General features: G+C 39.1%; 2 protein-coding genes across 12 annotated transcripts in view; both read left to right on the top strand.

Moving 5' to 3' along the window:
* Positions 1-10,811, top strand: part of LOC133542536 (cardiomyopathy-associated protein 5-like) — a 39,286-nt gene extending 28,475 nt beyond the window's left edge. For all 5 annotated transcript variants that reach the window (XR_009804176.1, XR_009804175.1, XM_061886762.1 and 2 more), the window contains one exon: positions 5,838-10,811. Coding sequence is in view for 3 of the 5 variants with exons in the window: in XM_061886762.1 (XP_061742746.1) it covers positions 5,838-6,202 (365 nt within the window). In the remaining 2 variants the exon portion in view is untranslated. The remainder of the gene's footprint in view (positions 1-5,837) is intronic.
* LOC133542440 (zinc finger protein 180-like) overlaps positions 1-13,192 on the top strand; it is a 190,007-nt gene that overhangs the window by 169,627 nt on the left and 7,188 nt on the right. The gene's annotated exons all lie outside the window — the stretch shown is intronic.

Genomic DNA, 13,192 nt, shown 5'->3' with positions numbered 1-13,192 from the left:
GCAGAGAGAAAGCAGGACCTGCCCAAGCTCCAGGCATCTTTTTGTTGAACTTTTTTTGTGACCAAGGGCATTAGCTGTTTACGACCTCCGTCCCTTTAGAAACAGCTGTTGCTACGTAATCAGGGAAAGTCCAAACAAAAGAGGTGGCGTAGAATTCTCTGCAAGAGTACAGCCCAGACCTTTCTCCTCATTTGAGCTGAATTGAATCATGTCTCTGTTTAATTCCTTGCTTCTTGTCTGTTTAATAGATGTCATTGAAGTTTCGAACTCTTCCATTTTCTTATAAGAAAGCCGACAGTTGACTTTGGAATATTTTTAGGAGCGAGGAAATGTTGCGACTGGATTTATTGCACAGGTGACATCCTGTGACAGTTCCATGCTGGAAATCACTGACAGTGGCCCATTTTTTTCCCCAAATGTTTGTAGAATTTGCTGGCAGTAAGTCGGACACGTTTCCAGTGAGGGTTGGACTCCGCCAAGGCTGTCCTTTGTCACCGATTCTGTTCATAACTTTTATGGACAGAATTTCTAGGCGCAGTCAAGGCGCGGTTTGGTGACCACGGGATTAGGTCTCTGCTTTTTGCAGATGATGTAGACCTGATGGTTTCATCTGGCCGGGATCTTCAGCTCTCACTGGATCGGTTCGCAGCCGAGTGTGAATCAACACCTCCAAGTCCGAGTCCATGGTTCTCGCCCGGAAAAGGGTGGAGTGCCATCTCCGGGTTGGGGAGGAGACCCTGCCCCAAGTGGAGGAGTTCAAGTACCTAGGAGTCTTGTTCACGAGTGAGGGAAGAGTGGATCGTGAGATCGACAGGCGGATCGGTGCGGCGTCTTCAGTAATGCGGACGTTGTACCAATCCGTTGTGGTGAAGAAGGAGCTGAGCCGGAAGGCAAAGCTCTCAATTTACCGGTCGATCTACGTTCCCATCCTCACCTATGGTCATGAGCTTTGGGTCATGACCGAAAGGATAAGATCACGGGTACAAGCGGCCCAAATGAGTTTCCAGGTCTCTCCCTTAGAGATAGGGTGAGAAGCTCTGCCATCCGGGAGGAACTCAAAGTAAAGCCGCTGCTCCTCCACATCGAGAGGAGCCAGATGAGGTGGTTCGGGCATCTGGTCAGGATGCCACCCGATTGCCTCCCTAGGGAGGTGTTTAGGGCACGTCCAACCGGTAGGAGGCCACGGGGAAGACCCAGGACACGTTGGGAAGACTATGTCTCCCGGCTGGCCTGGGAACGCCTCGGGATCCCCCGGGAAGAGCTAGACGAAGTGGCTGGGGAGAGGGAAGTCTGGGCTTCCCTGCTTAGGCTGCTGCCCCCGCGACCCGACCTCGGATAAGCGGAGATGATGGATGGATGTTTGTAGAAACAGTCTCCATGCCTAAGTGCTTCATTGTATACACCTGTGGCAGGCCTAGTGATTAGGACACCTGATTCTCATCATTTGGATGGGTGGCTAAATAATTTCGGCAATATAGTGTATCAAACAAGAGAAGGATAAGTAATTATTACATTTTAACAGAAGTGTAGATAGAAACATGTTACACTATAAAGTCAACAAATAGATTAAAGACCTATTGAAACCCACTACTAGCGACCACACAGTCTGATAGTTTATATATCAATGATGAAATATTAACATTGCAACACATGCCAATACGGCCTTTTTAGTTTATTACTAAATTGCAATTTTAAATTTCGCGGGAGTTTCGTCTTGAAAACGCCGTGTAATGACGACGTGTACGCAAGACGTCAGGGGTTTTAGGAAGTATGAGCCCTGCACACACACACACAGCTAAAAGTCGTCTGCTTTAACGGCATAATTACACAGTATTTTGGACATCCGTGTTGCTGTATTTTTTGCAATTTGTTCAATTGATATTGGAGAAGTCAAAGTAGAAAGATGGAGGTGGGAAGCTTTAGCCTTTAGCCACACAAACACACGGTGATTCCTTGTTTAAAATTCACGGAGGTGAAACTTTGCTATGGATCACAGCGGACATGGATCCCGACCGAATGTCAACCAGCAGGTTTCGGTGAGAAAATTGTGGTTAAAAAGTCGCCGTCGACTTTCCCGAGACACCTGACTATCAGGTACTATAAAACTCACTAAAACACTAGCAACACAATAGAAAGATAAGGGATTTTCCAGAATTATCCTAGTAAATGTGTCTAAAAACATACCAATCCGTCTCAATTCATTTTTATTTTTTTTCTAGTCCGTCGCTATCAATATCCTCAAACACGAATCTTTCATCCTCACTCAAATTAATGGGGAAATTGTCGTTTTCTCGGTCCGAAATAGCGCTTTTTGTTGAGGCTCCCATTAAAAACAATGTGATTATGTGAGGAGCCATCAACTTGTGACGTCATCGTCTGCGACTTCCAGTAGAAGCAGGGCTTTTCTCCAGTTGCGAACTTTTTCGTGGATGTTCTCTACTAAATCCTTTCAGCAAAAATATGGCAATATCGCGAAATGATCAAGTATGACAAAGAATGGACCTGCTATCCCCGTTTAAATAAGAACATCTCATTTCAGTAGGCTTTTAAGGATACTGCAATAATTAATTATAAAGTTAGTAAACGTGAGAGTGAGAGGTAACGAACCTGTTCTGTGTGACACAACTTGATGTTTCTTGAAAACAACCTCCAGTAGTTTGGCTCCAGAAAGTTCCTCTTCGTACTCTATCGTTATTTCGCACATTTTCACACAATCACAACACTTTACACTCACACTTGATCTTAACTAAGCCATGTGTTTTGATCACTTCCGCCTCTCTTTGTTAGCAGCTAACAAGCTAAGCTAACTAGCATGCTAAGCTAATGCGCGCTTAAAAACTAGAGGATGTTGTCGCTTTTGTTGGACAAAGTTCCTCTTCGTACTCTGCTATGGTTCTTTCGCACATTTTCACACAATCACAAGACTTTACACTCACACTTGATCTTAACTAAGCCATGTGTTTTGATCACTTACACCTCTCTTTGTTAGCAGCTAACAAGCTAAGCTAACTAGCATGCTAAGCTAATTAGCGCGCTTAAAAACTAGAGGATGTTGTCGCTTTTGTTGGACAAAGTTCCTCTTCGTACTCTGCTATGGTTATTTCGCACATTTTCACACAATCACAACACTTTACGCTCACTTTTTATTTCTACTTAGCGATGTGTTTTGATCACTTCCGCCTCTCTTTGTTAGCAGCTAACAAGCTAAGCTAACTAGCATGCTAAGCTAATTAGCGCGCTTAAAAACTAGATGATGTTGTCGCTTTTGTTGGACAAAGTTCCTCTTCGTACTCTGCTATCGTTTTTTCGCACATTTTCACACAATCACAACACTTTACGCTCACTTTTTATTTCTACTTAGCGATGTATTTTGATCACTTCCGCCTCTCTTTGTTAGCAGCTAACAAGCTAAGCTAACTAGCATGCTAAGCTAATTAGCGCGCTTAAAAACTAGAGGATGTTGTCGCTTTTGTTGGACAAAGTTCCTCTTCGTACTCTGCTATGGTTATTTCGCACATTTTCACACAATCACAACACTTTACGCTCACTTTTTATTTCTACTTAGCGATGTGTTTTGATCACTTCCGCCTCTCTTTGTTAGCAGCTAACAAGCTAAGCTAACTAGCATGCTAAGCTAATTAGCGCGCTTAAAAACTAGATGATGTTGTCGCTTTTGTTGGACAAAGTTCCTCTTCGTACTCTGCTATCGTTTTTTCGCACATTTTCACACAATCACAACACTTTACGCTCACTTTTTATTTCTACTTAGCGATGTATTTTGATCACTTCCGCCTCTCTTTGTTAGCAGCTAACAAGCTAAGCTAACTAGCATGCTAAGCTAATTAGCGCGCTAAAAAACTAGATGATGTCGCTTTTGTTGGACAAAGTTCCTCTTCGTACTCTGCTATGGTTATTTCGCACATTTTCACACAATCACTGACTTTTTATCTCTACTTAGCGATGTGTTTTGATCACTTCCGCCTCTCTTTGTTAGCAGCTAACAAGGTAACCTAACTAGCATGCTAAGCTAATTAGCACGCTAAAAAAACAGATGATGTCGCTTTTGTTGGACAAAGTTCCTCTTCGTACTCTGCTATTATTTCACACATTTTCACACAATCACAACACTTTACGCTCACTTTTTATTTCTACTTAGTGATGTGTTTTGATCACTTCCGCCTCTCTTTGTTAGCAGCTAACAAGCTAAGCTAACTAGCATGCTAGGCTAATGCGCGCTTAAAAACTACATGATGTCGCTTTTGTTGGACAAAGTTCCTCTTCGTACTCTGCTATGGTTATTTCGCACATTTTCACACAATCACTCACTTTTTATCTCTGCTTAGCGATGTGTTTTGATCACTTCCGCCTCTCTTTGTTAGCAGCTAACAAGCTAAGCTAACTAGCGAGCTAAGCGTAGTACGGGCAGCAACGAGGTGCGCTTGAACTAACGTCTCCAAAATCAAACAATTATCAACATGTGTGTACGTGTAGGTGGAGTTTATGAAAAAAACAAGCACCATGAAAAACCACAATAACGTCTTTTCGTACCAAACGCCATTTTGTTTTTCTTGGTCCCGGCTGGAAATGATGTAATATGTCACCGCATATTTCAGCAAATACATTACTAGCCTTAACCTGATTTTTTAATTGTTTCATTATCAATTCTGAGTAAAATGATATATTGCAATATGGATTTCGAGCCGTATCGCCGATTCCATGTAAAAAGTCCTACTTGAGTCTTCTTTCCTGTGAATAATGTTGTAAAGAGCGGCGTGTTTGTCCCCCACAGAGGATTTCAGGCCCGTTCGCACAACTGTTTGGTTTTCTTTAGTGCAGGGGTCGGGAACCTTTTTGGTGGGAGAGAGCCATGAAAGCCAATATTTCAAAATGTATTTCCGTAAGAGCCGTATAGTATTTTTTAAACACTGAATACAACTAAATGCGTGCATTTTTAAGTAAGACCTGTCATTTCTTTATGTTCTGTTTTGTTTTTGACTCCATTAGTTCCTGTTTTTGCGCACCCTGGTTTGTTTTTGTTTCCATGACTACCAATCAGTTCACCTGTTTTCACGACTCACACACCTGATTCACTTGAACTCATGTACCTGTTGTCAATCACCACATCACCATTTAAGCCTGCAGTTGCCAGGCAGTCCGCCTGGCGACATCACCTTCTACTCACCCTCTATCACCTCCTATGTTATCCATGCCGATGATCCATGCTCTTTCTCGGTCCAAGTAAGTTTTTCATGCCATAGTTTGTAAGTTTTATTTTATGTTCATAGCTCTCCGATTGTGCGAATTTTAGTTTTCATAGCCTTTTCTTTATACCCTTTGTTTTTTGTAATATTTTGGAGTTAAGATTAAAGATGTCATTACCTTCACGCCATGTCCGTTCCGATCGCTTTGCACCACGGGAAAACAAACCACACCATAGTCCAGGTCTTGACAAGACCAACATTTTTAGAGTATACTCAGTCCCTTATTCTTTTTAATAACATTGTTATTTTAAATTTAACCAATAATAAAATGCGACATCTTGGACAGGTGCGATAGAAAACGGATGGTCGGATTAAAATGCATGAGAATGTTTTATAATTTTGAACGTTATTTTAACACTGTGATTACCATCGTAATTATTAATTACTTATATTGTTAAGCAATGTCAGCTAAGATTTATCTGAGAGCCAGATGTAGTCATCAAAAGAGCCTCATCTGGCTCTAGAGCCATAGGTTCCCTACCCCTGCTTTAGTGCATGTAAACGTACTGAACGCATCATTTTATTGAGCAAAGCTGGATGTTTCAAAACATGTGTTTGTTTTTTCGTGTCCCACAGACGTCTCTGAAGAATATCGTCTCCCTGAGCAGCAAGGGTGGCGCTTCAGGATGGAGCAGGAGGAGCCACAGCCCTCCCGCATTAAAGAGGAAGATGAGGCGCCGCAGTCCCTGCACATTAAAGAGGAAGAAGAGAGCCCACTAAACCCCCACGTTAAAGAAGAAGAGGAGGACCCGCCGCCCCTTCACATTAAAGACGAAGAGGAGGAACACAGCATCAGTCAGGAGTTCCCGGTCATTGTTGTGATTGTGAAGAGTGAAGATGACGAGGTCACAGGTGATGGAGACCACTGTGGAGGATCACAAGCAGACAAGCTCTTAGCTCCACTATCAGATAGTGAGGACACAACGTCACAACTCTCCTGACACTGATGATGAAGACTCTAAAGACGATAAGACACGTCACGCTGACAACACGCGCTTCACGTGCTCTCTCTGCGACAAAACCTTTAAATACCGTTGCCGTCTGCTAAGACACATGAGGACGCACACCGGAGAAAAACCTTTCCCCTGCTCAGAATGCGACAAAAGGTTTGCGCGGAAAAAACGAGTTGAAAGTGCACACCAGAACGCACACCGGGGAAAAACCGCATTTATGTTCAATATGCGGTAAAGATTTCACCCGGAAGCACCATTTGAAAAACACACATCCGGATACACACCGGGGAAAAACCTTTTTCCTGCTCCGAGTGCGGCAAACGGTTCGTGACGAACAAATACCTGAAATTACACATGAGAAGGCACACGGGAGAAAAACCATTCATGTGTTCAATTTGCGGCCGGAGATTCACCCAGAAGGCATATTTATTAAGACACACACGGATACACACCGGCGAAAAACCCTTCGTATGTTCAGTTTGTGGTAAAGGTTTTATACAAAGTCCGCATTTGGCCGTACACATGAGAACACACACGGGAGAGAAAGTGTTGAGTTGCAGTGTGTGTGGTGAAAGATTCTCTTCTAAGTACCAGTGTAAGAAACACAAGTGTGCTGGTGAGAACAGCAGCAGCACATGAAGATGCCATCCATCCATTTTATACCGCTTGTCCCGTTAGGGGTGGCAGGGGGGTGAAGATGCAGGACTGTCCAAACTTTGACTTTCTAACAACATCAGCACATATAACATGTGTGACATCATTGTTGTGTGTGTAACACAATCTTGTTAATATGATTCTAACATTTATAGATTAGACACTTCAGATTAGTGCTTTTATTTCAGTCAAGTACATGAGTTAATATACACATTTGTGTACTTTAAAATGAACACAACAATTTGACTGAACGGGTGAGAATAAACAGTACATAAATATGTTACATAGAGTAAATACCACAATAGTGTTTTTATGGACGTTTCGTTAAATAATGAAGTTTTATATATTGTAATTTCTATTTGTGCATGATTCCATGGATCAACTCCTTTATATGATGTACATCTTTGTTTTACATGTGTTCATACCTTTGATTTTGAGTACACATAAATATATGGGCGGTACTTGTATAGCGCTTTTCTACCTTCAAGGTACTCAAAGCGCTTTGACACTACTTCCACATTCACCCATTCACACACACATTATCAATCAATCAATCAATGTTTACTTATATAGCCCTAAATCACTAGTGTCTCAAAGGGCTGCACAAACCACTACGACATCCTCGGTAGGCCCACATAAGGGCAAGGAAAACTCACACCCAGTGGGACGTCGGTGACAATGATGACTATGAGAACCTTGGAGAGGAGGAAAGCAATGGATGTCGAGCGGGTCTAACATGATACTGGGAAAGTTCAATCCATAATGGATCCAACACAGTCGCGAGAGTCCAGTCCAAAGCGGATCCAACACAGCAGCGAGAGTCCCGTTCACAGCGGAGCCAGCAGGAAACCATCCCAAGCGGAGGCGGATCAGCACCGCAGAGATGTCCCCAAGCCGATACACGGGCAAGCAGTACATGGCCACCGGATCGGACCGGACCCCCTCCACAAGGGAGGGGGGGACATAGGAGAAAAAGAAAAGAAACGGCAGATCAACTGGTCTAAAAAGGGAGTCTATTTAAAGGCTAGAGTATACAAATGAGTTTTAAGGTGAGACTTAAATGCTTCTACTGAGGTGGCATCTCGAACTGTTACCAGGAGGGCATTCCAGAGTACTGGAGCCCGAAATGAAAACGCTCTATAGCCCGCAGACTTTTTTTGGGCTTTGGAATCACTAATAAGCCGGAGTCCTTTGAAGGCAGATTTCTTGCCGGGACATATGGTACAATACAATTAGACACTGATGGAGAGACCAAGGGTGAAGTGTCTTGCTCAAGACACAACGGACGGTTTAGTTCTTTGGTTAAACTGTTTTTAGCAACAAAAAAATCAACACATTTCGTTATTAGATGTAGATTTACACAAATAATACAGCATTGTTCAGAATTATTCTGAAATAATGGCTATAATGTTTTTCTAATATTCTTACTCGGATCTTCAGGAGTCGTTCAATTCAAAGAGTCGTTCAAAACACTGGCTCGTTATTATGATTAGCTCTTTTTTAAATTGTTTTTAGCAACAAAAAAATCAACACATTTCGTTATTAGATGTAGATTTACACAAATAATACAGCATTGTTCAGAATTATTCTGAAATAATGGCTATAATTGTTGTTGTAATATTCCTACCCGGCTCTTCAGGAGTCGTTCCATTCAAAGAGTCGTTCAAAACACTGGCTCGTTATTATCATTAGCTCTTTTTTAAACTGTTTTTAGCAACAAAATAATCAACAGTAATAATACTGTATTGTTCAGGATCATTCTGAAATAATGGCTATAAATTGGGTTGTAATATTCCTATTCGGATCTTCAAGAGTCGTTCAAAACACTGGCTCGTTATTATGATTAGCTCTTTTTTAAACTGTTTTTAGCAACAAAAAAAATCAACACATTTCGTTATTAGATGTAGATTTACACAAATAATACAGCATTGTTCAGAATTATTCTGAAATAATGGCTATAATTGTTTTTTTAATATTCCTACTCGGATCTTCAGGAGTCGTTCCATTCAAAGAGTCGTTCAAAACACTGGCTCGTTATTATGATTAGCTCTTTTTTCAACTGTTTTTAGCAACAAAATAATCAACAATAATAATACTGTATTGTTCAGGATTATTCTGAAATAATGACTATAAATTGGGTTGTAATATTCCTATTCGGATCTTCAAGAGTCGTTCAATTGAAAGAGCCGTTCAGAACACTGGCTCGTTATTATGATTAGCTATTTTTTAAACTGTTTTTAGCAACAAAATAATCAACACATTTCGTTATTAGATGTAGATTTACACAAATAATACAGCATTGTTCAGAATTATTCTGAAATAATGGCTATAATTGTTTTTGTAATATTCCTACTCGGATCTTCAGGAGTCGTTCCATTCAAAGAGTCGTTCAAAACACTGGCTCGTTATTATGATTAGCTCTTTTTTAAACTGTTTTTAGCAACAAAATAATCAACAGTAATAATACTCTATTGTTCAGGATCATTCTGAAATAATGGCTATAAATTGGGTTGTAATATTCCTATTCGGATCTTCAAGAGTCGTTCAATTCAAAGAGCCGTTCAAAACACTGGCTCGTTATTATGATTAGCTCTTTTTTAAACTGTTTTTAGCAACAAAATAATCAACAATAATAATACTGTATTGTTCAGGATTATTCTGAGATAACGGCTATAAATTGGGTTGTAATATTCCTATTCGGATCTTCAAGAGTCGTTCAATTGAAAGAGCCGTTCAAAACACTGGCTCATTATTATGATTAGCTCTTTTTTAAACTGTTTTTAGCAACAAAATAATCAACAGTAATAATACTGTATTGTTCAGGATCATTCTGAAATAATGGCTATAAATTGGGTTGTAATATTCCTATTCGGATCTTCAAGAGTCGTTCAATTCAAAGAGCCGTTCAAAACACTGGCTCGTTATTATGATTAGCTCTTTTTTAAACTGTTTTTAGCAACAAAATAATCAACAATAATAATACTGTATTGTTCAGGATTATTCTGAGATAACGGCTATAAATTGGGTTGTAATATTCCTATTCGGATCTTCAAGAGCCGTTCAATTCAAAGAGCCGTTCAAAACACTGGCTCGTTATTATGATTAGCTCTTTTTCAACTGTTTTTTAGCAACAAAATAATCAACAGTAATAATGCTGGTATTGTTCAGGATCATTCTGAAATAATGACTATAAATTGGGTTGTAATATTCCTATTCGGATCTTCAAGAGTCGTTCAATTGAAAGAGCCGTTCAGAACACTGGCTGGTTATCTGTCAAACATAGTGGCCACCTTATTGACCGTGTGAGCAGCTTCGATTGCTCCAAAGCCACTTTGTAACTTCAATTGTAGAAGAAGAGCCACCTGTTGGACTTTTCAAGTTTGCTGTGAGTTTGTTCCATTCCTTTACGGCTTTATATGAAAAGGCTGATTGTGCAAAATATGTTTTACATCTAGTGAATAAGCGGTAGAAATTGGATGGATGGATGTTTTACATCTGGGTGCACTACACTGCCCCCTGGTGGAGGCTCCTGTGTTTCTCGTTGTCACAGCAGATGCAAACTGGACAAAGTGCTTAAGTGGCGCTGGTGCCGTGTTATTTGGGATTCAATGGGCCATTCGTATTGGTGCTAATCTCTTTGTGTTTCCATGAGTTCCCGGCCAAAAGACAAATCCCTCTTAGTTCATATTTACTGGTTCACATCTGAAACATCTTCTGGACCACTTCTGGAAGCATATTATTGTTTACTTTATACATCATTTGAACAGTTGTCTTTTTTACTATTTTAAAATGTGTGACTTTATGAATCATTTGTTGGGTCTCTATAATCCATTCTATGAATTATCTTTATTACTCTCTTGTGTAATATGAATATTGTTGTGTGATTGTTTTATATGTATGTCCCCAGACCTTTATGCAATAAACAATGTATGCTTCAACTAAAGTCGGGTACAATAATTGTAGTTAATATTTGTGAGTATGTATTTTATTCCATTTAATATTGCACTCATGTTTTTAAAATGTTTTCTTTCTATGATTTATATGTATTTTCCAGCTTAGTTTTTCATTTAATAACTCCAAAAATGTAATTATTATATTAGCCATGATTTGTTTTCCGTCCTTTTTTTTGTCAAGCAAAACTTTGTTTTGTTTTTTATGGCAAACACACAAAATATGTAAAATCTTCCACCAATATTATTTTTCAAAGTGGAATATTTAATGTGACATAATCGGGGTTTCGCGTGTATATTGTAGCGTTAGTGCTGCAAGGGGTTCTGGGTATTTTTTCTGTTGTGTTACGGTGCGGATGATCTCCCGAAATGTGTTTTGTCATTCTTGTTTGGTGTGGGTTCACAGTGTGGCGCATATTTGTAACATTATCAAAGTTGTTTATATGAAGCGAAGTGAAGTGAATTATATTTATAGAGCGCTTTTCTCCAGTGACTCAAAGCGCTTTACATAGTAAAACCCAAAAATCTAAGTTAATTTTTTTTTTTTTAAACCAGTGTGGGTGGCACTGGGAGCCGGTGGGTAAAGTGTCTTGCCCAAGGACACAACGGCAATGACTAGGATGGCAGAAGCGGGAATCGAACCTGCAACCCTCAAGTTGCTGACACGGCCGCTATGACCACCCTTATGAATTAATTAACGTGGGCCCCGACTTAAACGAGTTGAAAAACGTATTCGGGTGTTACCATTTAGTGGCCAATTGTATGGAAAATGTACTTTACTGTGCAATTTACTAATAAAAGTTTTAATCAATCAATCAGTGAATCAGTGTGACCTGTATGACTGTTGACCAAATATGGCTGTTGACCAAATATGCCTTGGTTAACACTCAAGCTACTTTTTCACTCCCTTGCTCCTCAGTCTTTACCCCTCCCTCACAAATTCTGCTCCATGAGCACAACGTCAAAATTTGTTTTGTTTTTAACTCCTTCTAAACCCTGTACATGTAAGCAACCCTGACTCAAAACGCCGGACATTTGAGGCATTTAAGAAACCCCGCCCGGACAGCCCCGCAAAAGAGGACATGTCCGGGGAAAAGAGGACGTATGGTCAGTTATATCATATCTGATGAAAAACAACATTTCTATTTGAATTATAGGTGTGCCAAATCACTTATATTTGGACATTATCTAAAGGAAATGACCGATGTCTGATAATCACATTAAAACCTCTAAAGGTTTCGTGGCCACATGCGTGGACAGCAGCACCTTTTGGCTCTAATTTCAAAACTGTACACACTGCTGAATTGGGGTCTTATGGCCACTTATGTGGACACTTATACTGCCATCTGCTGGTGTCAGAAGAGTATAACATACGCTGGAAAAAAGTATAAAAATAAGAATAAGCATGTCACCATACTTGCCAACCCTACCAGATTTTCCGGGAGACTCACAATATTCAGCTCCTCTCCCGACAACAAATTTTCTTCAGCACTTACCAGTGAGCTGCTTCATTTTTTTTAAATTGTATTTATTTACTAGCAAGCTGGCCTCGCTTTGCTCGACATTTTTTATTCAAAGAGGGACAAAACTCAAACAGAAGTTGAAAATCCAAGAAAATATTTTATACGACTTGGTCTTCACTTGTTTAAATAAATTCTTTTTTTTTTTTACTTTGCTTCTTATAACTTTCAGAAAGACAATTTTAGAGATAAAATACACCTTAGAAATGATTTTAGGATTTTTAAACACATATACCTTTTTACCTTTTAAATTCCTTCCTCTTCTTTCCTGACAATTTAAATCAATGTCAAGTATTTTTTTATTTTTTTTGTAAAGAATAATCATACATTTTAATCTAATTCTTCATTTTAGCTTCTGTTTTTTTCGATGAAGAATATTTGTCAAATATTTCTTCAAACTTATTATAATTAAAATTCAAAAAAATATTCTGGCAAATCTAGAAAATCTTTAAAATCAAATTTAAATCTTATTTCAAATTATTTTGAATTTATTTAAAAAAAAAATTGTTCTGGAAAATCTAGAAGAAATAATGATTTGTCTTTGTTAGAAATATAGCTTGGTCCAATTTGTTATATATTCTAACAAAATGCAGATTGGATTTTAACCTATTTAAAACATGTCATCAAAATTCTAAAATGAATCTTAATCAGGAAAAATGACTAATGATGTTCCATAAATTATTTTTTTTATTTTTTCAAAAAGATTCGAATTAGCTAGTTTTTCTCTTCATTTTTTTCGGTTGAGTTTTGAAATTTAAAGAGTCAAAATTGAAGATAAACTATGTTTCAAATTGTAATTTTCATTTTTTTGTGTTTCTCCTCTTTTAAACCGTCCGATTAAGTGTTTTTTCATC

This window comes from Nerophis ophidion, linkage group LG24 (genome assembly GCF_033978795.1).
Source record: "Nerophis ophidion isolate RoL-2023_Sa linkage group LG24, RoL_Noph_v1.0, whole genome shotgun sequence".
NCBI lineage: Eukaryota > Metazoa > Chordata > Actinopteri > Syngnathiformes > Syngnathidae > Nerophis > Nerophis ophidion.
The sequence above is the reverse complement of the archived record's forward strand: the minus strand, read 5'-3'. Positions and strand labels throughout refer to the sequence as shown.